The 25,767-nt window shown below is 49.0% G+C and overlaps 7 protein-coding genes across 7 annotated transcripts; 3 read left to right on the top strand and 4 right to left on the bottom strand.

The window, feature by feature from the left end:
- Window positions 1–111: 111 nt before the first annotated feature.
- On the bottom strand, window positions 112–1,726 carry LY79DRAFT_560922 (DNA-binding protein). Its single transcript, XM_060558374.1, has 5 exons — window positions 1,381–1,726; window positions 1,283–1,308; window positions 1,172–1,210; window positions 1,072–1,100; window positions 112–997 (listed from the first exon to the last, which is right to left on the bottom strand). Exons 1-5 carry the CDS (start codon window positions 1,531–1,533, stop codon window positions 453–455), a joined length of 792 nt encoding a protein of 263 aa, XP_060411632.1. The 5' UTR covers window positions 1,534–1,726; the 3' UTR covers window positions 112–452.
- Window positions 1,727–6,106: 4,380 nt separating this feature from the next.
- On the bottom strand, window positions 6,107–9,833 carry LY79DRAFT_520346 (uncharacterized protein; the record flags this gene model as incomplete). Its single annotated transcript, XM_060555229.1, has 13 exons — window positions 6,107–6,548; window positions 6,620–6,762; window positions 6,844–7,021; window positions 7,083–7,208; window positions 7,263–7,312; window positions 7,368–7,494; window positions 7,561–7,658; window positions 7,849–8,175; window positions 8,300–8,436; window positions 8,523–8,554; window positions 8,614–9,371; window positions 9,445–9,506; window positions 9,578–9,833. 13 exons carry the CDS (start codon window positions 9,831–9,833, stop codon window positions 6,107–6,109), a joined length of 2,736 nt encoding a protein of 911 aa, XP_060411631.1.
- Window positions 9,834–9,984: 151 nt separating this feature from the next.
- LY79DRAFT_592061 (kinetoplastid membrane protein 11) lies at window positions 9,985–11,829 on the bottom strand (the record flags this gene model as incomplete). The annotated part of the gene is made up of 8 exons (XM_060561367.1): window positions 9,985–10,098; window positions 10,141–10,261; window positions 10,314–10,438; window positions 10,492–10,587; window positions 10,660–10,729; window positions 10,880–10,976; window positions 11,330–11,512; window positions 11,580–11,829. The coding sequence occupies 8 exons, from the start codon at window positions 11,827–11,829 to the stop codon at window positions 9,985–9,987; spliced, it is 1,056 nt and encodes a 351-aa protein (XP_060411630.1).
- Window positions 11,830–13,483: 1,654 nt separating this feature from the next.
- On the top strand, window positions 13,484–14,459 carry LY79DRAFT_661048 (uncharacterized protein; the record flags this gene model as incomplete). The annotated part of the gene is made up of 2 exons (XM_060562785.1): window positions 13,484–14,227; window positions 14,280–14,459. The coding sequence occupies 2 exons, from the start codon at window positions 13,484–13,486 to the stop codon at window positions 14,457–14,459; spliced, it is 924 nt and encodes a 307-aa protein (XP_060411629.1).
- A 383-nt stretch (window positions 14,460–14,842) lies between these two features.
- Window positions 14,843–16,455, bottom strand: LY79DRAFT_560906 (uncharacterized protein). Its single transcript, XM_060558373.1, has one exon. The coding sequence runs from the start codon at window positions 16,281–16,283 to the stop codon at window positions 14,943–14,945; it is 1,341 nt and encodes a 446-aa protein (XP_060411628.1). The 5' UTR covers window positions 16,284–16,455; the 3' UTR covers window positions 14,843–14,942.
- A 1,145-nt stretch (window positions 16,456–17,600) lies between these two features.
- LY79DRAFT_520415 (calcineurin-like phosphoesterase) lies at window positions 17,601–18,728 on the top strand (the record flags this gene model as incomplete). Its single annotated transcript, XM_060555236.1, has 1 exon — window positions 17,601–18,728. The coding sequence occupies one exon, from the start codon at window positions 17,601–17,603 to the stop codon at window positions 18,726–18,728; it is 1,128 nt and encodes a 375-aa protein (XP_060411627.1).
- A 2,320-nt stretch (window positions 18,729–21,048) lies between these two features.
- LY79DRAFT_297751 (uncharacterized protein) lies at window positions 21,049–21,664 on the top strand. Its single transcript, XM_060552265.1, has one exon. It carries the CDS (start codon window positions 21,153–21,155, stop codon window positions 21,621–21,623), a length of 471 nt encoding a protein of 156 aa, XP_060411626.1. The 5' UTR covers window positions 21,049–21,152; the 3' UTR covers window positions 21,624–21,664.
- Window positions 21,665–25,767: the final 4,103 nt, after the last annotated feature.

Below are 25,767 nucleotides of genomic sequence, written 5' to 3'. Positions count from 1 at the left end.
ATAACTGTGTAGATGAACGAGACACATGGATGCATGGCGGCGGTGTAGAAACAAGGGGGGGGATCGGGGCTCTACCGGTATTATAGAGCCACCGCCACCAGATTACAAAAAAAGCGTGCTTTTCTTTTCTGCGAGGCGAGACGATTAACCGACTGGGTGTCTCCAGTCCGAGCCCGTAGCTCTCTTTGTTTGTGCCCCGTGACAAAGTCGAGATTATACAAAACCATCATGGATAAACGCCCAAGACGCCGCCCTTTCCCATACACATGCGCAAAAGCGCTCATCTTTGTCCGGTTCGGTATTTCACGGCGGCTCCGGCCGCTACTGACCAATGGATGCCGCACCCGTCGCATCCATTGTACATTTCGTTTTCCATTTCCTACTGTCCTTGCTGCTGCCGCCGCCCCCCCCTTCGCCACGTACGTTCTGCCCCCCCAGCACGTATCTTGTACTCAATCAGCCAAGCGGTAGCTGACGAGGGTGTCGACGCGGTGGTTGCTGGTGCTGAAGCCGCGCAGCTGGACGCGCTCGCCGTTGACAATCTCCTTTGCGTCGCTGTCGCCCCACTCGACGGGCACCTCCGAGTCGGCGTCGGCGTACACGAGCACGTTGAAGGTGCAGTCGCCGCCGAGCTGGGGCAGGAAGGTGACGGAGGCGGTGATCTGGCGGAAGATGGCGGCGATCTCGGCCTGGATCTCCTGCTCCGTCTTTTCGGGGGCGGCGGCATCAGCGTCGGCCGCGGCCGCGTCGTTTTCCTGGTCGGCCGGTCTCGATGACGACGACGACGACGACGACGACGACGACGTCTTGGATGTCTTGGACGACTTGGAAGACTTGCCAAAGATCTCGACGTCGAACTGCCAGCGCTCGACGTGCTCGCCCGTGTCCTTGTCCGTGATGACGATGACGAGCTTGGAGATCTTGCCGCGGAGCATCCAGCGATCAAGCTGGCCCATGATCTTCTTGATGTACGCCCTGACCTGGTCGTCCGAGGAGACTGCGGGGGGTGTCGCGTTAGCTTTCGATTCGGCGGGGTAGGATAGAAATAGGCTGGAGGGGCTGTCGGCGAACCTAGCATGTTGAGGCCGTACTTCTTGACCCTGTCGAGCGGGGAGACTCTGTTAGCGGATGACTCTTCCAAGGCGGGCACGAGGAGAGGGAAGTGACCTACGCTGAGAAGTCTTCTGCCGGATAGACGCCTCGTTGGAAGCTGGAGGGGAAAGAAGGTTAGATCGGAGCGCATGCTGGCGAGGACTCGGGAGAGAGGGAGGAGTCTTCCTACAGGATTGTGTGGATGGAGTATTGGAACTGGAAGCCGAGCCCATGTTAGCTCTTTTGCGCTGCGATTCGCCGAGGAGGGAGAGGGGAGGAAAGACTGACGAACTCGGCGACAAGCTTTGCGCTGCCCTTCAGGGCGAGCTTGTGCACCTTGGACTTGTCGGCCTTGTCGGTCTTGTCGGCCTTGTCAGCCTTGACGGGCTTGGCGGGCTTGACGGCCTTGGAGGCTCTGGCGGGCTTGGGCTCGGAAGCCATCGCGACGGAACGTATGCGTGGACGGGAGGGAGAACAGGAAATTGATCTTCGGCTCGACGGAGACAATGGGCGGATTCGAGGGTTCGACGGAGGCGATTGCGCGGCGTGGCGATGTCGGAGGAGGAGGAGGAGGAGGAGGAGGAGGCTGTCGTTTGTTTACTTTTGCTTTTCGGGGTCGAGAATTGATTTTGGGGCCATTCGGTTGCGGGGTGATTTGATATGGCGGGCGAGCTGCCCCTCCGCACGGGCCGCCATGGGGTGTTGCTCACTCTCACTGTCGCACTCACTTTTACACTCACTGTCACTTTCACATTCACTGTTACACTCACTCTCACTCTCATACTCACCTTCACTGTCGTTCTCACTTCATTCTCACTCTTCCATGATGAGACAGTTTTCCATATGAAGTAAAGCTGCCATTGGTGGTATAGGGAACCGGATCGTTCCCATTACCGCTGCCTTGATACGCAACAATTCAATATACACATCCAAATACATACAAACAAGCATTGCAGCAGGGGCAAGCGCCGCCATGCGATCAATCATTGCAGACGCTCGCCTAACAAATTCGCAGTCCAGTTACCTGCCCATCATCGTTCCGTGTACCTTCTCTGCTGTCCCGTCCGTCAATTGGCTTCTGCGCCCTCGCCGATTCTTGCCACAAGAGGCAACCTCTCACGCCTGCGTATCTAGTGTCAATGACCAAGCAAACAAACGGGTTGCTAGAAACACCAGCGCAGGATATGGTCGACTCACCTGGAAGCTCAGCAGTTGAAAAAGCAAGTGCCGGCAGCGCCACAGTCAGCGAACCCGCGTGACGTGCAATCTGCCTTTGCTCTGCATGGGACTGGGTTCTGAGGCAGGCATCGTTGCCTGAATCCCAAGGTGCCTGGGACGCTTCCGGCCGCGGCCTCTGCAACAGATGCCGATGCCAGCTGGAAGCTGACGAAGAGCGTGATGAATGTGCCGAACAGCTGCATATTGCTGATTTGTTATGGGTGTTGCTGATTTAGGTGGTTAGGCGGGGAAGGACTGGAGTGGTGTGAGGTTATTGAATGGAGTAGAGGCGCATTGAAGCGTCGAGATGAGATATATAATAGTCGCTGGCTGAATGAATCAAAAGAATCCACACCCTGGCCGCCCTCCGTCAAAAAGATTATCCATATTAGGACCAATATTACCGGGGTTAGTCCATGGAAATACGTAATCGGTACCGGTACAGACCTGGTCTGGTGGATTCCGTACTGCAATATCGAAACATAACACGAGCCAGAGTGGGTGCAACGAAACTTTAATATAGTAGTTGTCAATTGTGTCCTCTCAACGCCAGGTGTGATTGGCCTTTGATGGCTGGATAACACCGGAAGTCAGGAAGCCAGATACTCGATTGATTAAATAAGTCATGGATCAGCACACGCGACGCAGGGTGGGCGGGGGATGATGATCAATATCATGGTGAAGTGGAAGATACAAGAGCTGTTGAGAGAGAAGTGGGCATATGCCAACAAAGCAGTGGGTCGTAAGATGAGAAGCTGACAAGGTATCCTTCAAGCGTCAGATATGCTTGTGGGAAGACAGAGGCTGTCAGAGCATGACTAGCCACAGGTCACAGATATAGTAGTATGAGCCTTGTGGATACGAACGTTGTGCTCGCTTGGCATTTCAGGCCGCACGTTTTGGCAGCCCTACATAGTAAGTACGGATAAGGCGGCATCAATGATCTCTCTTATAGGTTTAGATTTTTTAATATGTCTTAAAATAACGACTAAGAAACTCTGCCCGTCGAAGGTCCTCGGAGGTTTTGTCCGCTCCGAGACCATAAGATAGAGATGCTCAACGATAAGCACTGACCGATTCTCGATGTTGATTTTTTTTCTTCTTCTTTTATTTTTATTTATTTAGCATTGGTATAGCTGAAAAGTCACTAGAAACCAATGACTTATAAGGCGGAGGTGATGGCGGATGGGATTACCGCGTGATGCGGAGTTTGAGTCAGTAGTCATCGATCCTTGGGTCTGCTGCTGTCACGACGTGATATGAGCCACAATTGCAGCATGGCAATTGTGGGTCTACTTTTATGCCTCCCGCGCCTCATTCTGTTCGTCACAGCTGCTTTCCACAGACCTGCCAGCCAGGCCAGGTCAAACGGAGGCAATGATGTCCAACAAAAGCTTCTTCACAGTCTGAATCCGTATCTTTTGCTGACCTCCAATCATATACACATGATTCCGGAACATCGGCGGCCGGGACCATTCAGAAATCTTCGACTTTTCATCCTCACCTGTGGGATATTGACGTCCGGGCACAACAGCAAACCGTAGGTCTCTTGCCATGTTAGTGGTACACCTCGCTCTTGCGGCGTCCATCCCTGATAATGAAACTTCAAGTCTCGTCTCAGTCTTGCTGTCCGGGGAAGGCTCTCCACCCAGGCCCACGATGCAAACAGACCTTGAGCTATATGAGTAGGCAGTATAGGAGCGCCGATCTTTCTCCCATGGGATGGCTAACAGAGTCTCGCGGGGCTCGTCACTGACAGGAGATAAGCCATGCATTTTAGCGGGTCCGGAGAGCAATTTAAGCCGTCCGACAGGTATGCCTAGCAACTACGGAGTACAAGGATGTAATTGTCGTCTTTGGTACAAGTAAATCAAAGCAAGCAGAACTTCTTGGGGTTCCGTGAGACGGCTTGCCAAGCTGTGCGTCCTGGAGGACAGATTCTTCTGAAGTTGCAGCCTTGGGAAAGCGACTGGACCAATCAAGCCCCTCAGGCAGCCGCACTGCAAGGTGCGACCGCAGGAGGGAATGGGAGGAGTGCTGCTTTTGCACAGCCCGATGGCGATATCTCGCCGTTTCTCGCCTTGTTCGGTAAAACTTGTTTGAAGATCGTGTTCATCGGACTTCTGGGCCGCACGGAATTAAATGCGAGAAGAAAAGGTCCGCCAATGGGGTGTTTTTTCCATTGCCAACAGATGGGATGAGCCAGAAGGCTCTGAGTATCACAGGGAGGGCGGAACTGCGAGCACGACAGTGATGATGAGAATGGATGGCGACGGCGGCGATGGGCTATGTTCAGGTACCGGCGCTTAATCACTTTTCTCTGCATCCGAGCCCATTCACTCACCGGTGTGGGACTGTCTTGCATAGTAAATGTAGCAAGTCATGCAGCGAGTTTGAGTCCATGGCTGAGCAACAGAGTTACACTAAATTAGCCTATAAAAACCTTTCGGCCCGTCGCTGAATCAGAGCCATGGGAATCGGAACATCCAGAGGAAAGCCTTCGCCATGCAGCTTTGTTGCTGGTGCATATGCACAAATCAGCTCATCTGCAAGGTGACGTGGTTTATGTGTTGGTCTACAGCATGGTCAAGACCGGTTGGCTCATTTATCAGAAAGGTGTTGCATGTCGACGACAGGCCTTCGTCAATGATGAAAGTTGGAATTCTTCTCCTCCATCAACGGCTCATTTATTACCGACAATTCTTGGTCTTTAAAGTCAGCTGCTGCTCTTTAGAAGACATACCCCACTACTTGTTGAGAACCACACGATACCTACACTTCTTGGACAAATGTATGTCAGACACGTGAATTCTATCATATTTATTACTAACTATGCAGATAAACACTTTTGTGACGTCGTTGATACCACCTATCCAGCTCAGTTAAATCCTACGATCGAGTCCTTCAACAATAAAATTGTCAGGGAACTTAGGTGGTGTACTAAGCCCGTCCATAGACCATTCAGGCAAATGCCCAAAAGATCAACCAATGTTGGCACTTCGTGCCAGCATTGCACCACACATACACTTATTAAGGGAAACCCCACTTATTCCCTTACAAAAATGGCTGGTTCATCCTCACCCCGAGCGATAACCACAGTTTCATACTGCCCCTCATGATGCAGTGTGGGTATGTACACTTGGCGAAGGAGACATAATGCACAGTGACACTGCCTTAAGGTCACGGTCGCTTTGCATATGAATTCTCACTCCACATATCCTTCCAGTGGCCTTTTGCCGTCAAGGCTCGCCTCCCGCGCAATGCGTTGGGCTGCGGCTTCTAAACACAACTCGACGCACCTCTTCAGGACTCCTCCTGCTACTCATCATGGTGCTACTGGTAACAGACGCCAATATGCCCTAGTCTGTAAGCTGAGGTCCCGGGCGAACTCGCCCTGCTCGTGCTTCTGATGCCACCTTGAGGCGGTGGGCGATCTTGCTGCATCTAGGTAACATAGAGAAATGACGTGTCGAGCGGCTGGTCAAGGTGGCGTGAGTTTCACAAATACTCGAGGATGGGATGGCTGATGGATAAGCCCCTCGGCTGACAAGGTCGCTGACTATGATATATTGGTAACCCTGCTATAAACTCTTAAGCTTCGGCTCCGGAAGTTCTTGATTACATCCTCCAAATTCATTAGATGAGCTGGAGTGTCGTTTCGTTTTACACCGGTTCGATACTAATAATGACGTTATAGGCCTTCAGGGATGAATGGTCAAAAATGGTTGAATTATACTGGAAAGAGTTGGATGATGCAGAAAAATATATACAAAAATATTCTCTATAACGAGATCTCTTATGTGAGATGTTGCAATCGAGCCTTAACAATAGGCTTAGAGGCATTCTTGAGTGGCTGCGAGCTATTTGTGAGTAGGTAAGAAGAGTTAGAAGGACCTGATGAAACTGTGACGTTCGAGAAAGATTGAATAGACAATGACTTGGCCTTAGAGTGAGGCGCCAACTTAGTAGGGGGGCCGTAGTCTCCGAATTTGCAACCGTTGAACCAAACAGCTAGGGCTCCATCTGATGGCCTGACCGCAAGGTAACTCGTCGAAGGTTTTGCCAGCTTCTCGAACCGCTTAAGGTACATCGAAGCCCACTTGACAAAGTGTCCCGAAGTCCAACCCTCGGCTATCTGGCCCTGTGGAGGCCAGGCGGGCTGATTCGGGTAGTTGTTGTACCAGGCGAAGACGGCACCATCGTGGGGTCTCGTCCAGACATAGTCGGCTTTTCCGTCGCTATAGAATTGTTAGAACTCATAATCGAAGGCGGATGGGAAGGGAAATCTTGCCCGTTGATGTCATGGAACGAAATCTCATCCGGTCGTTGGCTAATGCCTTCGGCGTCCGCCTCAGGGAGTGGTTTCCATACGTGTTCCTCCTCAGAGTTCAAGTACATGTTTCGGTATATGGTTGTGCCGCCCTTCTTGTTCAGCATTATATAGTCGTCCCACTGCGGATATATCAGTATTTGATGTTTAGATTGCTCTCTTAACGAGGCAAGTCAAGGGCTGCTTGTCGAGGATGTACTCACGCCATCGCCGTCAATGTCGGCAATCCTGACATTCTTGCCAGGACCCAATCCAGAAGCATCGACATCAATCTCATTCCATCCCCAATTGTCGGGGCTGTTCTTGCCCGGGCCCATATTTTGCCATACAGTGAGTTTGCCGGATTTGGGGTCCACGACAATGTAGTCGGCTTTGTCATTGCTGCAAGGTTTTGCTCTGATTAGAGATATTTCTGAGACATGGGGACGAAGAGGTACCGTACCCAGTGATGCGACCAAATGTTACTTGAGATGCCGGGGCGGCTCCAGAAGCAATTGGTTTGCCGTCGTTCAATGGAATCCACCGGTACCCGAAGGCTTTGTCGTTCGCGTTGTAGCCGTAGTTGGTGCTGTGCAGAGGTAAGCATCTTGTGAGACAGGGGATTCATGTGATGGATACTTACTACACGGTCGGAGCACCTGTCGCAGGGTCAAGCCAAACGTAGTCGTCGGTCTGTAATGGACACGTCAGTCTGAAGATGCTTCTCTTAGAGAGAAAAAGAACTCACGCCGTCGCCGTCGATATCCGCAAAGCGAAGGCCATCTATCAGCATGCTGGTGTCACCGCTTCCTCGGTTGTACCACAGCCAGATGGCACCGTCGTCGTCGATGTAGGCATAATCATCCTTTCCGTCACTATTTTGACACAACTGTCAGCATTCGTAGATTCTTGGACGCTGACGGTGGTGTGGACAATCTCACCCATCCAAGTCTGCAAGCCGAATGGACTCGGGCTTTTGAGAGATGCCGTCGGCAAGCGTCTTCGCTGGCCCTTGACCAATGTACAATGGAACGCCTTCCTTTTGAGTTGGCTGATTCAAAAAGCCAGTCAGACCAGCGTCGTTATCCCAAATGAGATAGTCTGGGAACAGTCAGCCGGTGCAACGTCATGGAAGTTGTGGAAGCTTACCGTCACGGCCGTCCCCGTTGATCTGTGCGTTGGTTTTCTTTAGCATTCCATCTAGTTAACTGCAAAGAAGCCAAACTTACATCCGCAAACACAAGTCTCGATATGTCGTCGACGGCTCCAGTTGCAATTCCGCCTTGTGCGAGGAACAAAACATCCTGGCCACCGACGGATCCAGTATTCAGGTGATGTTTGAGAGCACCACCCTCACCGATATAGACGTAGTCTGCTCTACCGTCACCGTTGATATCGGGGAACCGAAGAGTCTCCCAATTGGCGTGAGGGACGCCCGACGCGATCTCGCCGCCTTCCACGAACTTCCATCCGTTGACCCAGCTGTCGTCCGGTCCGTAGTTCCACCAGATCTTAACGGCACCATTGTTCTTGTTAACGACCATATAGTCCTCGAGCTACGACAGCAGTCAGTTATTGGTATGCTCAAAGAGGTTGGGCCTCAAACTCACGCCGTCACCATTCATGTCCTGCATCTCTGTCAGTTTCTGTACTACCTCAAGACATAGTGACTGGACTTACAGCTATGAAGACCGAATCTGCAGGGCCGGCACCACTGCCGATGATGTCGTCGTTGGTACCTGCCTTGCTCCATGGCTCTGGGAGGTTATTAATCCAGCATCGGATTTCGCCGGTGTCAGGATGAATCCAAACATAGTCTGCAACCTCAGAGCATGAATCAGTCTCTCATCTCGTGGACACAATGCAACAAGGCTAGAGAGGTCAAGGGCGTGGGATGTCTTACCGGCCTTTCCGTCGCCATTCATATCGTGAAGTCTGAGACAGGTAAATGTTAGCCTTCGTCCTTGTTGCCACCGCTCGTCCCGACTACTAACCTGACGTATCGGGGGTCTCGCTTGAGCCCATCAGCGACCTTTCCGGCCTCCACCCAGTTCTTCTTGTACTTCCAGTCTCCGTTGCGGCCGACGTTTCCAAGTGCAATCTGACCACCAGCCCCCCAGAAGGGCTTCGCAATGCAAGTGTACGTCTCGACCGGGCGCGCGTTCAAATACGCGCCACGAACCGTGTCGGGAGTAGTAGGCGTGACTGGATCAGCACCCCAGTCTGGAGCGGGAATGTTCTTATCGAGGCCGCCGTTATTGCCATCGTCATTAGGGTCATCGCCAACTGGCTTCTCAATCCAATTCTTCGGGATCTGGGTAATGAAGTCGTACCAGTAGCTACCAAACAGCTTGTATCCGTCATTAGTTGGGTGTATGCAGTCTTGGAGGTGACTCGTCTCAAAGGTGGTAAAGTCCGCAGCGAGGATGTGTTTTCCGCTGTCTTTGCGGCTCTTGACGACCCCTGGAATCAACTGCTGATATTCCTTGGTTGCAGGAGACTGCTTCTCGTCACATGTGTTGATGATCATACCCACAAGAACTGTTGCGTCCGGGCAGGCATCAATGATCTTGTCGAGAAGCTTTCCTAGACGATCGGCCGCGCCCTTGGGGTCGTTGCCTTGCTTAGCGATGTCAAGACTAGGGTTCATATCGTTGGTGCCTGCATGAACTAGGACGATGTTCGGCCGTTGCTTTAGGGACGGGCCGATGTGATCAGATATGTACTGAATAGTCTGGCCGGACCATGCACCCTGCGAGAACAGATATCTGGTCAGCGTCCGGAGATGATCAAGATAACAAGGTTCATCGTAGTGGAAAACTCACAAAACGGTTGCCATCCATTGTGCCTGACATGGTCTCACTCCCCGCGAAAACAACTTTATCCTCTTTAAACAGAGATTGTTATTATGACCCAATCGCGAGAGAGAAAAATTCTGATAGGGGTTCCATGACTTACTGGAAAGATCGTCGCGAAGTTGGAGTCTGTAACCGTTGCCATCGCCGCCATTGCGATCGCTTAGGAATCCCACAGTGATGGAGTCTCCAACGCCAAGGATACGCAGCGCTGTGCCAGGTTTCACCTCTTTGCCGGGCTTGGTTCCCTTGTAGCGCAGAGTTGTCGGAGAAGATGGTTCGAGTTCGCAGGTACCGAATGACGCAACTTCTGGTACGAGAGGGAGGCTTCCCTTTCTCTTAATATTATCATTGATCATCTCAAATATGATTCTCTCAGCAATAATGGCGTGCAGAAGAATTTGAGGGTGGAAGACGCGGCCGTATCTTTAGTTGCAACCAGAATTAGCAAACGTTCATCATAAGTGAGAGGGGCAGCTTGAGGGTTATACAAGGCCCTGAGATAGGTACTTACCCATCAGGAAGAAAGCTAGGCACCTGAATCTCAAAAGCGGCTGTAGTAAAACTGTCGTTATCAGCAGACGCTGGAATAGACGCGGCCGAGGCGTCGCCCTCGATTCGGTCCTTGTGAGCCAGTTCAGCATCGGGTTCAAGAAGGAGTGTGACCTGTGCCATGATGTCTTGTTCTCCGTCAAACGTTCCCTCCAAAGCATCATCGTTGCTTCGCTTCCAAGGGCTTGAGCCGAGGGGGTCCCAGGTGTTAAGCTCGTAGAACATGAGACCAGTTCTAAACACACTCATTAGCACTGTTGAAAAAAGTCCTTGATCTGGGGCCTTACCTGGTCTTGGCTCCAGAGGTTGACTCGTCGACTCCCGCTTCGCAGTAGCGGCCACCGTAGTATCCGACGTACTTGTCATACTCGATGAATTTAACACTGTTACCCGCGCGCTCCACCGCTTCGGCCTAGACAACGAACTGTTAGCAAGGAATTCTCACGTAAACTCAGTTATACCAACCAATTTCTTGTTGACTTTGTCGACTAGTTCATTCATCTTCTGACGCCTGCCTTGTGTGAGGTATGCCTTCTCCAGCTTGAATTTGTTGTACAGCTCCTGTTGCCGATATGAAGGTTAGCTGTTATCAAATCGTTCATCTGAGCATTCGGGTGGAGAAGAAGAACTAACGTTGAGCCATGTCGACCATGTAACGCCGTCACACTCGGAAGACATATCGGTTGCAAAGAACTTCGCATATCTGGAAAGGCGAGTTGTCAAAATCATTGTCTCAGGTGAATATTGAGAACATTGACCTACCCTGTCATAAATCATACCGCTGAAAATCTAATATTAGCCGATTGTGACATTCGAGTTGTTTGAGATACAGCATGTCACATTAGGGGCTTACTTTAGAGACAACTTGCTTTGCGCAGCCGCAATGACTTTATCGAGATTTCCGGCAAAGGTGGCGCTATCGATGAGCCGGCCACTCTCGGCTAGTTGACCTTCGCAACCCAATGCAAGTTTGTCCCAGTCGTAATCAATGGCCCAGTCTAATTGCTTCTCAAGGGCAGCAGCCTTCGCGATCAAGACCTGGCTCTCAGAAAGGACACCCCATTGGAAGATGCACTGGTTCAGGATCTCCAACAACTGTACATCGTTGCCACCTAATAAATGAGATATTGTCAGAGATCATTAATGAGCAGTTTTTATCAACATGATTATCGGACACTCATGGCACAAAACTTCCGGGGTGAATCAAAGTCGCAACCGACAAGACGTGATCGACATGTACGGAACGAGTTGTGATGTGCCACCCGCGAGCCAGAAGGAAAACGTTTCTCGATTTCAAACTTACCGGCAGAAAGAAGAATTACATCTTGATTGCCATCCAGATTAGGAATTTGATGCTCGATAACCTCGCTCGATGTTGCGCCAGAACAGGACTTAAACTGAAAGTTGCGTGTCGCGCGGTTGCCAAGTCTCGCATCCCCGTCGACGAACGATGGGTAAGATTGATCATATCGACTGCAGACCCAATCTGTATTTTGTATGAGTGTTCATAGTGTGTGACTTAGAACAAAGGATACTGAAGAGTCGATACTTACCACTTTGAGGGTCAAGTGCGTTGACGACACTACCAAGTCTGTTGCCCGCGCCGATGCCCGCCGAATACGAGTCACCAATTGCGGCAAGTTTTTGGATGTATGATAGATCATCAGGGTCAAAATCCTCAAGACTTTGCCTTGATGACAAGATAGGCATCGAAGCGTTGCTCGAGCGATATGAGACAGCCAAACCAGATACTGGACCAATGGCCACAGCGATCGTGGCACATTGCCACCACGAAAGCAGCATGGCGGCTGGATAAATAAAAGGCAAAGAGTCAGGTCGCCCACTATAGCAAAATCATGCAAAGAAGGTAGATGAAACAGTAACGACAGATGTCAAATGGGTTCGAAACCTCGAAAGACGCAGACACTAACTATTACTATAATAGGATCGAATGAAAACAATATATAGAAAAATACAATGTTCACTGCCTGCTACTTACACAAGGTCTATGTCAGAAAACAGGCCAACACAGCTACTCCGGCGGTAAATCAAAATCATCATATGGTGTGGGTAACTTAGGGACGCTATAGACAAATTGAGCCCGTTCCGAGTCTTCATGTAGATCCGTCTGTTGGTTCATGGTCACATTTCTCACTGCGCCAGACTTCGAGGCGTTTTCGAGCCGCCGGTAGAGTGGGTTGTCAAGACATGCAATAACTAGCTGCGGCACAGCAAGCTAAAGATACATGGGAAGATCCAGCACTTCGGCGAAATACGTCCTGGCAGTCTTAACATGTGTCTTGGCAGGGCGGCTATCTCGCCTTGGCTAGAGGCTTTGAATGTGCCGAAGACGCTGCAATTTCCATACCAACACGAGAAGGCGGGATTAAGGTGACAGCGGCCCGCAAATCCTCCAACAAAACGATCCGGCGGCTAGGGCTAATGCAGGCTTACATGCAGCAGGGGTTATCGACAGGGCTTCATGCCCATCGTACGTTTTTCTCTTAGCTTCAAGTGTGATGTGATCAATTTCCAGCGGCAACTTGCAAAAATCTCTTGTGCTCGTGTTGGGTATGTTGCTGTTGGTTGCCATAGACCGACCCTAGGCAGAGCAGAGTCCGCAGAACCAGGATCATTTCCACATTTCTGGTAGGCTATCGGTCTCTTTTCGGTCGATCATTTCCAACTGAGGAAGGAGCTAAGCAATATTCCAGCACTTGTCTTGGCTGTTGGTTCTCTGCAGACTTCGGGATCCAGACAGCCTCCATAAGCCCCAGGATCTTCAGGTGCTACGAGCTCTTGGCTGTTGGTGCCTGTAGACTTCAGGGTCCAGCCAGCCCCATAAGGCCCAGGATCTTCAAGTGCTATGAGCTTTTAACTGTTGGTGCCATGCAGAATTCAGGTGCGGGATATCTAGCCAGCTCCGTACGGCCAAGGATATTTACGTGTAATTTCGCCAACATGTCACAATACCCCTGTGCTCGTTGGAGACTTACGACTGGGGAGCTTCCTTGGAAATCACCCGGCCCAGCTCGTCACCTGCGGTTAGAGTCACCTGCGTAATGCCTACCGAGTAATTTTAGTTTCTGAGAAGCCCGCCGGCCATTTTCCGATCTCGGTGGTACGCTTTCGTTAGTAAGACTGAGTTGGTCATGCGGCTGGCTTATGAGAAGGGGAAACTGGAACGGAAGGGCATATGCTAATATGGAGCTTCAACAAACTTATATCTATCCTCTATACATTCTCTATATTAGATACCTGTGTTTTTCGTACGATTGTTTCTTTTTAATACATTCTAATTCTGTTATTCAAGGAGTCACTCCTGTCTTAACGGGTTGAAGACTCCTGATAAACGGGGTATCTTCCCTCCTTCTGGATATCTCCAAGCAATAAAGGAATACACCCGCGACGGGGAACGACCACGACGAAATCAAAACGGCAGCAAAACGGGTTCATCATGAGCCACCCTGCTTATAAGTCCCGTCCACTCTGGGTCCTTTGCCTTATTCTTTCTCTCGCTCACCTCCTATGCGCCTGGGATGTCTCCACAGAACACACTCCTGGGAGACTCGGAATACAGCTCGACTTCTCCCTGTTTCGCTCATGGCCGTCAGACAATAACGGCGCAGGGACAGGAAAGGACAAGGCAGGGGCGAAACGCTCTTTCGTTTTCTCCTCTCGTCTTAAATTCAAGCAGGCAACTGATGTAACCCACATCAGCGATAAACAGCTCACCAGCCTAGCCATTGAGGCCTACAAAGAGATGGAAGCATTGGAAGAGCCCAATAAGTACGACATATCCAAATATATCAGGCCAACCGTCATTACGGCATTGGCGTACGGAGACGAAATTATCCTGTCATCGTCGCAAAAGGGCCAAACATCCTTCTCTTACGGGGATCCCGATCACCCTGATTCTCGGCCCCGGGCGAACAGAGTGAAACAACAACTCGATCTTTGCCAGCAAACCTTCATGCACAATGTCCCCGAAGCCGACAGAAATAAGGATCGGCACCGGAACAATGGGCAATGCGGCGAGCAGTTAGTTGCCCATGCATTCTACAATATCCATCCCGAACCAGACGCAGATCTGAGTAAGATGAATGCGCGTGTAACGACAGTCCAGAGAGGTGTCGGCGATAACACGGGTCGGGGTATTTTTGCAATTGATCCCTGCAACACACCAAGGACAAAATCTGATGTAAGTGCACGGAAGCACACATTTCCGACCGCGGAACTAACTGATTCAAAAGACAACAGGCTATTGGGGTTGTGCTGAGTTCGTTCGTCGGCCAGAAGTAGGCCTCAGAGCCTTTACCTTGGCCATAGACGAGAATGAAAGAGACGAAGAGTGGATGTATGACTTGTCAACTCTGGCTGGTGGGCTAGCTGATGGATACCCAAAGAAGATCAGTTTGTGTCAGGGAGAATAAGGTGAAGACCAGTAATCAATTTCTGTTTACCTAAGAGTGTTTGTTTACAATAGAAGTCATAGAACCATATTTTAAGGAATGAATTTAAATCAAAGTTGCCGGATTATTATTAGTACCTGACGTTTCTTTGCTTTTCTTCTTCTTATTTTTCTTTTCTTGAATTTGTTTATTCTTCTACTTTCTTTCCTTCTACTGTTTATATATATCTTTGTCACAGAGCCATACGGTGGGCTGGGCACTTATACTGCGGCACGACACCGCCTTCCAGAACGACGACGGTTCGCAATACCCACTTCGATCCGTGAGCCCACACACAAAGTAGAATTTAAGAACGACCTCTATTATAGTAGTAATAAAAAGAACAAGCCACTTTCAACTCCATGAAATGCCCCTCAAGAAGGCCTGCTTCGTGATAATATTTCAAATATCACTCCTCTATTTCCATTATCTTTTCCTCGTTTCTAACTTCCTTTGGAAGAAGTTTCAATCTTGAACTATCCTAAACTCAACTCCATGCTTTGTACAAACTTCCGTTATGTCCTCTCTCCTCTTAGCCGACTTATCGCTATTGATCCAGGGGAAGGAGTCATAGTGTGACACCAAATGCAGACTCCGTAACTGATCTCCAGACGGTTGTAGACCTCCTACATATTCAAGCAATTGCTCGATCATCTCCTCGTCTTCCCATTCAATCATTGGGAAATCTTCTGAGACGATCAGGTGTTCTACCGATGTCGGAACCACTTGTCCAAACTGCAAACCACGGTCTATTGATAACCCCACAAAGAAGGGCCATGGCATTTGGAGGGTCTTCAGCTGGAAGGCGGATAGGGAACGCAGATCACCGCGCACTTCCATGGAGTCATAATCAATGTTGTGGACACCCAAACACACGCTGGCGCTAATTTTCAAGTTTTCAAGCGTGTCTCGCACACAGCTCAAAGCAGATGCAACCATCTCGAGATTGATGATTGGACCCCAAGGTAGTTCGCGTTCTTCAGCGAGGTAGACCCAGTGCCATGTAAGAGACTTGAGGCAGGGCGTCGCACGCAACACCTGCTCGATTGACGTTTCTCGCAGAACCCGCAGATTCAATGATGTGAGGTTCGATAGTCTGGGTGGACTGATTGGCCACTTGATTTGTCCGGATTGTGGCGTGTCAATGAGTGCCTCGAGCTTTCGTAAAGTTGGAAGGTAGAACAACGGTAGAAGGTCCTCGGTATTCGGCATCATAATTATTCGAGTTCGACTCCACACGCTTTTGGAGACTACGGTATGAAGATCCTCGAAACCAGGAAGGTTGGTGCCACTGTGGTCGCAGAGAGCTGATCGAAGCACGTTACCGGACAACCGCGCTTCTTGGGAGAAGTTTCCCTCTATGCGCAGACTTCTCAGTTTTGGAATCCGTGTGAGGAGAAGCGCTGTGAATGCGTCCATCGTCCCAGCACGGAGCTGTTCGACCCAAGATGATTCATACGGCAAGGATAAATTCTCAATTGCGCTGATCAGCGGACCGATCAGATTCGTGTCCACGGGAATTTTGGGCGTTGCGTAGGGCGACGACCTGTGAAAACTTGTGCCCAGTAGCTCGAGATGGCGGACGTGCAGTGCCAAGTCCCGGTGGATGAGAATGCTTCGGAGGAATTGGATGATAGGTGGAACATCCAAATCATTCCAAAGAAAGTGAACGTTCTCGTAGAGCAGTGGTACTGCTGCTTCGCGCAGGGTGGATTGGACTTTGCAGAGCGAAGCGAGATCCGCCTGTGGCAATCCACGGAATATCTGGCCGAGAAGCTCGGCTGGAAATTCGGTTAAAGACACCATAATTGGGATTGGATCTTCGATGTGGTTTTGGTCTATGTTTTTGTCGGGTTTGTAGTTGAAAATTGGAAGTTGGAAGGACTTGGGAGCGTGGTGGCTGGTTTGTTTGGTTGGTTGGAAAAAAGGTGACTCAGGAATCGGCGGTTATTGTCTTGAAAATGGACTACAAGAAAACATAGGCCACTAGCCAAGGCACAAATAAACGAACGCGCCTACGGTTAGGATTTATGCGCCGTAGCAAAGATGATTAACCGCAGTAGCGAAGATGATTAACCGCAGTGTGCTGTTCAGTGAGGGGTTTTGTTCTGGGATTGGACAATCAACGCTTTCTTCGTTGGTGCAGTCGATCGTATCCCTGAGACCATCCTTGTTGCCAAGTCCTGCTGGATACATATTATTTCTTAGCGGTTCCACTGTTGAACGGTTGTAAAGGATGGAGACCGTCCATGCGCCCCTTTGAACTCCAGCGCTACCCAAGTTAGTGTCTCGGCGGCAACAGGGAAATAAGAGGGCCAACTGTGGTCAATGAATGGACAGAACAAGACCCGCTGCTCCTTTTCCATTACTATGTATCCATAGTGTAAGCGGCTACGGCCCAGGGAGAGAGGGAGGGCTTGGATAACACGGCGAGCAGAGCGCGCAGCAGAGACACTGCCAACTTCTATTAAAGTCCGTTGTACTTAACATAACCGTCAAAGAATAGAAAATGGATGGATGAAAAGGGGAAAGGTTGATATATGTTTTGGAGCATGAGAGCATGTGTGTGGGTTAACACTGCAAAGCTGACTAGCAAGTTATCATACAGGAGAGGGAGGCCATAGGCAGACGGATCTCAAAGTAGCTAATCGGCGTTACCACCACTCAGCAGATAGCTGCTCAACTTTCATTCCCTGGGCGTGCATCCATAGTAGAGGTTACTCGTCTGGCATTCCAGACAACTATCAAAAAGTATAAAAGCGCACAGATGACGCAGTACGTACTAACCCAAGGAACCCCAGCTTTCCAACATTTTCCACTCTAACGAAAGTTACATTTCACGCCAAAATCAACCTCAATGATGACCACAACACGTAACATGGAGCCGCAAGTGAACTCTGGCCGGCGCTTCACTCTGAGCTGATGTACGATGCGCAATAACAACTGCGAAGACTTTCATTATGCAATGTGTCGGAGGAACGATCCGCCATATTTCCGGCGTGACTACCAAAGGGCGTAGACTAGACAGACCTATTCCATTCGCTGTCGTGCAGTCTCACTCACAGCCAGCCCTCCCCGCACACCGCGTCCCGATCGCTTCAGACCAACAAGCACACACTCATAATGGAATCGGCACTGATACAGCAACATGTCCAGGAGCTGATCCGAGACTTGGATCCAATCCTCTCGCCGTCGGCAGAACTGTGTGCTTTGCGTAGGAGACTTGTCGTTGTCGGAGATGTCCACGGACACCTCTCGAAACTGAAGACACTCTTGGGAAACATCGGCTTTGAAAAAGCCTCAGGTGATCACCTCGTATTCACGGGCGATCTTATAAACAAGGGACCTGACAGCCCCGGGGTGGTGCAGCTGGCCATGGACCACGGTGCCAGTGCAGTAAGGGGCAACAACGAAGACCGCGTGCTGGCAGCCCACAGACTCCTCCGCATTGGCCGAATTTCCAGCGTCCCTGGCGGCGATGGGCGACCTCCGTTCGAGAACAGCAGCGCGCCGTTGCCTCCGGATATCCCCTACGCGGTATCGAGCGACTTTGTCACCGCGACTCAACTGTCCGACGCCCAAGTTGCCTGGCTGTCGTCCTTGCCCCTGATCCTACGCATTGGGCCCTTCAGAGGCGCTGTCAGCCCACCATGGAATGCCAGTTCGGTCGTGGTCGTTCACGGCGGTCTGGTGCAGTCACTTCCTCTGGAGGAACAAGATCCGTGGGCCGTTATGAACATGCGCAGCCTCGTTCTCCCAAGCAGTGAAACTCACTCGGACGCCGTTCGAGAAGCTCTGGCCAAAGGGCTTCGAGATCGCTGGTGTCGACGCACAGCTTTCCAAGTTACGAGAGACGAGAAAGTCGACGCCGGGTTGCTAAGCGCCGCGGCATCTGAGGGTTGTGGCGAGACGACGAAGGCTCCTCCAAGCCGTACACAGGACGCCATCCCCGTCGAGGCCGAAGTTGGGAAGCCTTGGAGAGATGCCTGGAACGAGACGCAGAACTCGATCGAGATGCCGGCACAGCGCACAGTTGTCGTGTACGGCCATGACGCCAGGGCGGGGCTGCAAGACCAGCAAGAGATGGACGTTCCGACGGAACTGCACGATAAAGGAGCACGGGGCCCTTGGACTAGATACGCATACGGCCTGGACTCTGGTTGCGCGTATGGAAATGCCCTCTCCGCCATGGTCATTGAGCCTAGTCCGGGGATGAACGATATTGTACACCGGATAGAGCAGGTCAACTGAAATAATAAACTCCAAGATTTCCAAGAGCCTGCATTGACTCATGTGGCCATAGGAACCGGGCCTTTCAGTTACAGAAATCCGGAAGCCACTTGAATGATCATTTGGGGCGACAATAGGCCTCCTTGCCTCTCATGTCCCTTGAACTGCACTAGTTCGCTTATGGGTCTAGAGCGACTACATTCTTTTCATATACTACACTCAACTCTGATTCCTAACTTGTCTAAAACTATTCCATAATCCTTGCCCAAACCCAATTAAAGAAATATTCCCTGGGGGAACCGATGTATGGTTGGTTGATTTGTCTCTTTGTTTGTATCGCTAAGAAAGGAAAAGGACATGGTAGCTTTGTTGCAGAGCGGCCATTGAGTACGAATTGATGCTTGAAGCAAGTACCTGCAAGAGTACCTGCAAGACTGGTGCTAACTTCCTCAAGTGAATCGCTTCAGTTTGGGTGATGGATCTTGCAAGATTGAAACAGAAACAAGTAGACTGGATTGTCGTAATCAATTCCGTCTTGTTCCGCTTCAACCCTGATCCGCACAATCCGCGGCCTAACATTCGCCGACTGGACTATGTAGAATGACAAGAGCTGGAGCGGCCATTTCGGTTGAAGTTTGCGCTCGTCCGATCAGGCAGAGCGAACGACGGCTGACAGTTGAGAGGATACAATACATGGACATGAGGGGCCTAGCCAAAGAGGCTGGATTATGCATATATTCGATAGCTCCAACCTAGCTTAATTCTTATGGTAGGTGTAAGTACCTCCATCACTAGACCGGTGCCCTAGCGGGGCCAAGAAAGATAGTCAAGCCCACATACGGATGTGGTTTCTACCCCAAGCCAAAGGTAAGCAAAAAATGACCGGAGTGGCAGGCCGTCCACTGCGTTTCTAATCATGGGTCTCAGGCTGCCTCCCAATAGGCTCACGGGCACACCCTGTCAGCGTAAGATCCATGTGTTACAATGTGCCGACATCGCAAGGCAATGCTGAAAGGGCTAACATCCAGAATGCCAGTTCGAACCTCTTCCAAACACACATGTCACTGGATACATCAAGAATAACCCGATAATACGATATTGTATCACTTTAGCGATTGCCTGTGATACTAACAGCCAGAGCGGGGTCAGAACGGGAGGTGTAGGAGACTTGGAATAAAAAAGGTTAAAGACAAATCTTTGATTGCCATTTGCATTAATTGCGGCAGCAGATGCAGTCCCGTCGATATCCAGTTCACGTACTGCTCTTCTCTCAGATTGTCACCACCTCTTTTTCAAGGCCACTGCTGCCGACCGGCCTCGTTGTATGCCTTGGTGGGGCCGAAGGATGCCGCACCGTCGCCCCACCAGCGGTGCCCCGGTACGGTACCCACTTGGATCCCGCCTTTGAGCCCACAACATCCATACTACTACGTCCCTGAAGCCCGGACCTCGTGCTGTTCTCCTTACACAGCTTCTTACAAGCCTTGTTGCAGTTTGACGACTCCTCTGCAGTACAGGTGTTACAGTTTGTTTGTATTGTTCACTGCCTTTGGTTAGATGCCTTGTACATAGTAGCCGGGTGCTTGTTCATGTTGACACCCAATGGGGCTCGGATTTAGCTTAACCCGGGGACCACAGATGCCTCATCAGCCGAGTAACTGTGCCTTGGTTCGGCGGGCCGTATCCAGCTGTGTGTTGTGTATGAAGTGGATGACGGTCATCTTGTCCGTCCGTTTCTGATTCGATTTGATTCCAAAAGGCTCGGCTGTTGAGTGTCAGGTGATCGCTAGCTTAGATAAGGAAAAGAGTTCATTTTCGATAGTATTACGGATACTTGTCTGCGCTTTGCTTATCTAAGGTTGGTGCCTCGACAAACCACCAACCACCTACCCGGGGGTGTTAGTCAGCCTTCGCCAAAGCTAAACACCCCCTCCTCACGGAGGTATTTAGCTCACAGCGCTGACTAAGTTACCCCCGGGTATTGCCTTCTAGCCTGTTCCTGCCTACCTCTCTTACTGTAAGGCAACGTCAACTTTGAGTATTCGGAACTTCCTCTTCTCTCCTCCCTTTTTTACTGTAAGCCCTCTTTCTGCTGTTACTGTTTCCCTCAGTAGGTAGGCTATTAGGCCATTCGTAGACCGTTGCACCTTGCTAAGCATCTTTCTTTCCGCCAGGTCCGACAATGTACGATTCTCCTGCGAGCGACATCGCCAGCGGCACAGAGCGATCGCACGCATCCGCCTGCCCTGTCGTCTTCGCCGAACCGAACTAAGCCCGATTAACACACCAGACAAGTCCTACGACTCCACACTCCAGAAGAGCGGAAAGCATAAAATCACCGACATCAGCTGGCTCGTCAAATGTTCCCCATGACGATAAGGTGTCCACAAAATAATTAAGTGTTTGCTTGGTCTCTGAGTATGTACAACCTAGTTCTCATAGGCAATGTCGCAATACTTCAGCGACTTCCAGTATCCTTCAGCTACCAGCTTTGTGTCGGGTAGTCCGCTGAGGATGGCGACGTCCACTTCAGAGCCCACCTCCACCGGTAATCCCGCAACGGCAAGACCACAACTCGATGTTGTTATCCGGACGTCGCTTGGCTGCAGCCTTTCGCAGTCTTCTCGGGCGCTCAACCCCGAGAACCCACAAGCGCGCGGCACACCCATCTTGAACCCTTTTCGAACCGATGATTGGCCTCCCTCCTCGATCCCAGACGGTCAATATGGTATCGATAATCAAAAACGAAGGAAGGGAAGTCATCGTGCACGTCTTCGGTCGACTATTAGGAAGGCCCGTCCAATCAACATTCACTTAACGTGTGACAAGTGGGTGACTCATATCAATCCAAGAAAAACAAACAAACCCTTGCTTTGCTCGCATTGGTTTGCTAATGCGGTTCGCCGTTACAGGTGACCGTAGCTCGCATGCATGCCCAGACTAACCCCCTGATACACAAGAACTGATAAGCCTACATGGGAAGGTGGGAAGCAGAGGCCTATTCTCTAAGACCAAACCACCAGCGAAGCAACACTCCTTGGGTAAACCAAGGCAACGGCCCGAAATCCGTACGGGGTCCCGGACGCACCAGCGTTAATACATCCCGCGCAATTGATTCTTGGTATGGCCTGATGCGGTGGTTGGAACATAGCCATGAGATGAGGCAGTCCCGGGAACCCAAATGCTCGTCCATTGGTCCCCTGAGTCGAAGTGACTGCGCTAAGAGTAAGGTTAACTAGACTCCCTTAACTCCATCACTGCCACTCATCCATGTGTAAGATGACCGATTGGACAGAGTCATCATTGATAGCATATGATCTTTCTTCATCTGTGCCATTGCGGCGTAGTGCATGTGATATCATGTTATCAGACCATGATTTTGACAATGCCAAGCAGCATTACTAGGCAACAGGGTTGACGAAAGCCTTGGAACTGATTGATCACCCGGACCTGTGATTGCGTGCTCCATCATTCGGAAATGCGGGCTCGTCTCTCGAGGGAGGTTCGAGACCTACCTGCCGACTTTCCCGTGGGCCAACAAGATGTGGTGTTCAGGGTCTTTGCCATGCCCACAAAAATCTTGAGATTGCAGGACTCATACATGTCTGTTCGATCCCTTGTTCGCCAAACTGTTTTCCAGCAGCAGCAAAATCTACACCACACATAGAACCTTTCATCGACCTCTGGGTTCTTTGAAGTTTTTACTTTTCTGAGCCCCCAATCCTAGCGTGTTCACACCCTTCCCAGTCACCACCCATGAAGATCATGAGCGGCTACTCCCGAATGCGGGAGGAAAATGACTCATAACATCATCCGAGCTTGATGAGGTCGTCACATAGAGCGGGAAGAGTCGCCTCGCGAGTAATTAGTCCAACCTTATTTGGAGCATAGTGTGCTTCTCAATGTTCCTCACCGGAACCACGATGACGATGAATGCTCTTACACGGGAGCCATCAGACAAAGCTTGCGTCGCACAACTGAGCATCTGGTGTAAGTGTGGTAAGGCGGTCCTATTATCATCGTATGGGATTTTTGATACACCATTGAAAACATACCGACCGTCGGTTGATCTTGAGCCCCTCTGATGGAAGCTACAGAATACGAGGAGCGCGACTGGATCGGCATCTTTGCGACAAAAAACTCTCCCTTCACAGGTTCCCCTACAAGGGAGATGGAATCGAAATGGAAAGCTCTCGTAGAAGGCCGGTCACTGTATCAACTCACGTGGAATACTGAGCTTATATTAGGCCCCAGTGCCGTCTGCTGTTGTTCCTCCCCACACCATCTCATTTCTCAATCGAAGCATCGAGCAAGGCTTGGTGCAGGTCAATAACGATACATACAATCCCGGATACGTGGCTAGAGTAGAGGTGTTCCATCACCTGCACTGTGTCAACGTTCTATGTCAATTCTCATGGCGAGACTCTTACCCTGAAGGCATGGCTCCAAGCCTTATCAAGTTCAACACGCCAGAAGTTGCGCGAGCGCATGCAGATCTGGCCTTTCTTGACCTTTGAATGTTCTTTTTTTTTCTCCCCTTTTTTTCTTTTTGGCCATCTGCACACACCTACCTCATCACAACATCATCAATTTGACATTCTAGTCCTCTCGCAGAGCCAGCCAGCCAAGAAACATGGTCTCTCGGATGCAAAGGCATTGTCGCCGGTGTCATCGGCTATGCTGACCTGACAAAGGCGTTCGGGGAACTTCCGCGCATACTTGAACAAACCAAATGGTCCATCAACCGCCTTGGCAATGACACCTTGCAGTCACAGTATTGCCTACATGCGCATATACGATCAGTGGATGAGCCTCCATGTGATCACCACAACTATCTCGGTGTCGAAGGAACCAACTACATTAAACCTGCAGCCCCTCATCGAGTGTAGGACCTTTTGACCTTCCGTCGGGCTACATCGCTTCCCCCGTCACACACTTATTACAGTAGAGAATGTTACTCTCCTTGCAGGTGTGATTAGCTTTTCGAGTTTCACAAGGTCCTTTGCGTGATTCTCTCGCTCTGTTCTGGTCCCCGCCAGAGGTTACATAAGAACAAGATAGATGCAGTATCATATAGCGCTGGGTGTAGGAGATCATGCGCTGGGCGTCTTGGGTACTTGATCTATTCCAAGAATAGCGCATGATGATCTGTGGCGGCTCCTGTGATCACCAGCAGCAAGACAGTTGACGGCATTCCCGGCTCAAACCCAAAGGTCATTGTTGCCTACTGCGTAGCATCGCCAATCATGATCTGCTGTTGCTGTTTGAAGAATACCGATAAAGCCTAACCATAATGCTATTGCCAGGACATCGGAGGTAAAGGTAAGTCAAAGCACCCACTTATGGCCCCCCCACCCATATGGCCCACCTTAAGAACGATGCTATCACAACACCACTACTTTATTTAATTAACTATTAACAACCTTGTGATGCCATAATAATGCAGCTTTTGGCCTCACTAGGTAATTCTAATGCGCTAGATTTATCTATATTACTTTTAACCTTGCCTACCTCTATCTAGGCTTACTACACCTCTTTAATTATTATAAACTTTATGTTAGCATCTATATAAATAGCCTTCTATTTCCTAGGTTTACTATTAGTAACCTAGGCTTCTAGAAGGCCTATTTTTTGCTAGGCAGCAGCTAGTATATAGGACTATTCTTAGAAGCCTTTTTTAACCTTTCTAAAGAGCTAGCGTTATATAGTAATATTTTGTTCTAGCTAGTCTAGTTAGCTAAAAAGCTATAGTTAGTCCTTAAGGTCCTTTATTTTCCTTAGCGTAGACTACTTTATACTAGATGCTTATATATCTATATCCTAGGTATCTTAGCCCTTATAGGTATCTTTAGTAGCTGCTTTAAGTAGTGTTAATAGTGTTAGTATTAATAATATTGCCTTTTAAACTAGTAGCCTATTTATTAGTAGCTTTATAACACTAATAGGCTATAACCTAGTGTATTTCTAGCTACTCTTAATATTACCTATAGTTAGACTAGCCTAGTAAGCCTTTTAATAATAGCTAATAAAGTTCCTTTTACTAATAATAGTTAAATTATTTTACTAACTAAAATACTTAAGCTCCTTATAATAGGCTACCTTTATAGGACTAAAGACTAACTAGTTAAGTAGCTAAAGGACATAAGAGGTATATAGTAGTAAGAATAAAAGATAAATATTATTAATATAGTATAACTATATAAAATCTATTATTATATAGCTTTTATACTTATCTAAGATAAGTAGTTTAGCCTAATTAGGCTAAAAAGGCTTAGTCTAAGAAAAAAAGACCTTTTATAGCTATTTAATAGTAGTATTATTAGTAGTTTATTTATTTTTTATTACTATAAACTTTTATTTATTATATAAGGTAAAATCTAGAGGGAACTACTACTACTAGACTATTTTATCCTTATATATAACTAAGGGATAAATAAGAATACCCTTAGTAAATATATACTTAATAATAGATACCTAGGTATATAATCTAGGCTACTTTTTCTTTACTACCTTTATTTTAGCTTTACCTAGTATTAACCTATTATTACTTTTACCTTTAAGAATACTAGTCTTATCTATATTATATCTATTAGCTAGTTTAATAGCCTAAATATAAAGTATAGTAAGATATTTAAACTAGTCCCTAATAACCTTAGTAAATGCCTTATTAATATACCTTAAATTAATAAATTAACTTCTCTAGACCTTAATAGATAAGTTCCTTTAAATAAAGCTATCTACCTACCTTTTACCTAGAGGTTAAGTATCCCCTATAGTATAGAGGATATAATAGGTAAAGTCCTTTAGTTATTAATAGGTTAGTAGTAGCCTAAGGTTAGCCTAGCTAGTTACCTAAGTAGCTAGCCTAGCCTTCTAGGTAGTTAATAGTTACTAGAGATCCTTAAAGGTAATTAACCTCTGTTAATAACTATTTATATAATACTAAAGTGTTAATTATAGTATACCCTATTGCCTAGAGGTAACCTAAGAAGATACACCGTTTTTAATATTAGCAAGTGCCCCTTAGATCTTATCTTTAGTATATTAGGTCATAGTATAT

Source organism: Colletotrichum navitas, assembly GCF_030913465.1.
Source record: "Colletotrichum navitas strain CBS 125086 chromosome Unknown LY79scaffold_53, whole genome shotgun sequence".
Taxonomy (NCBI): Eukaryota; Fungi; Ascomycota; class Sordariomycetes; order Glomerellales; family Glomerellaceae; genus Colletotrichum; species Colletotrichum navitas.
Note: the sequence above shows the minus strand (reverse complement) of the source record. Positions and strands in the feature narration are given on the sequence as shown.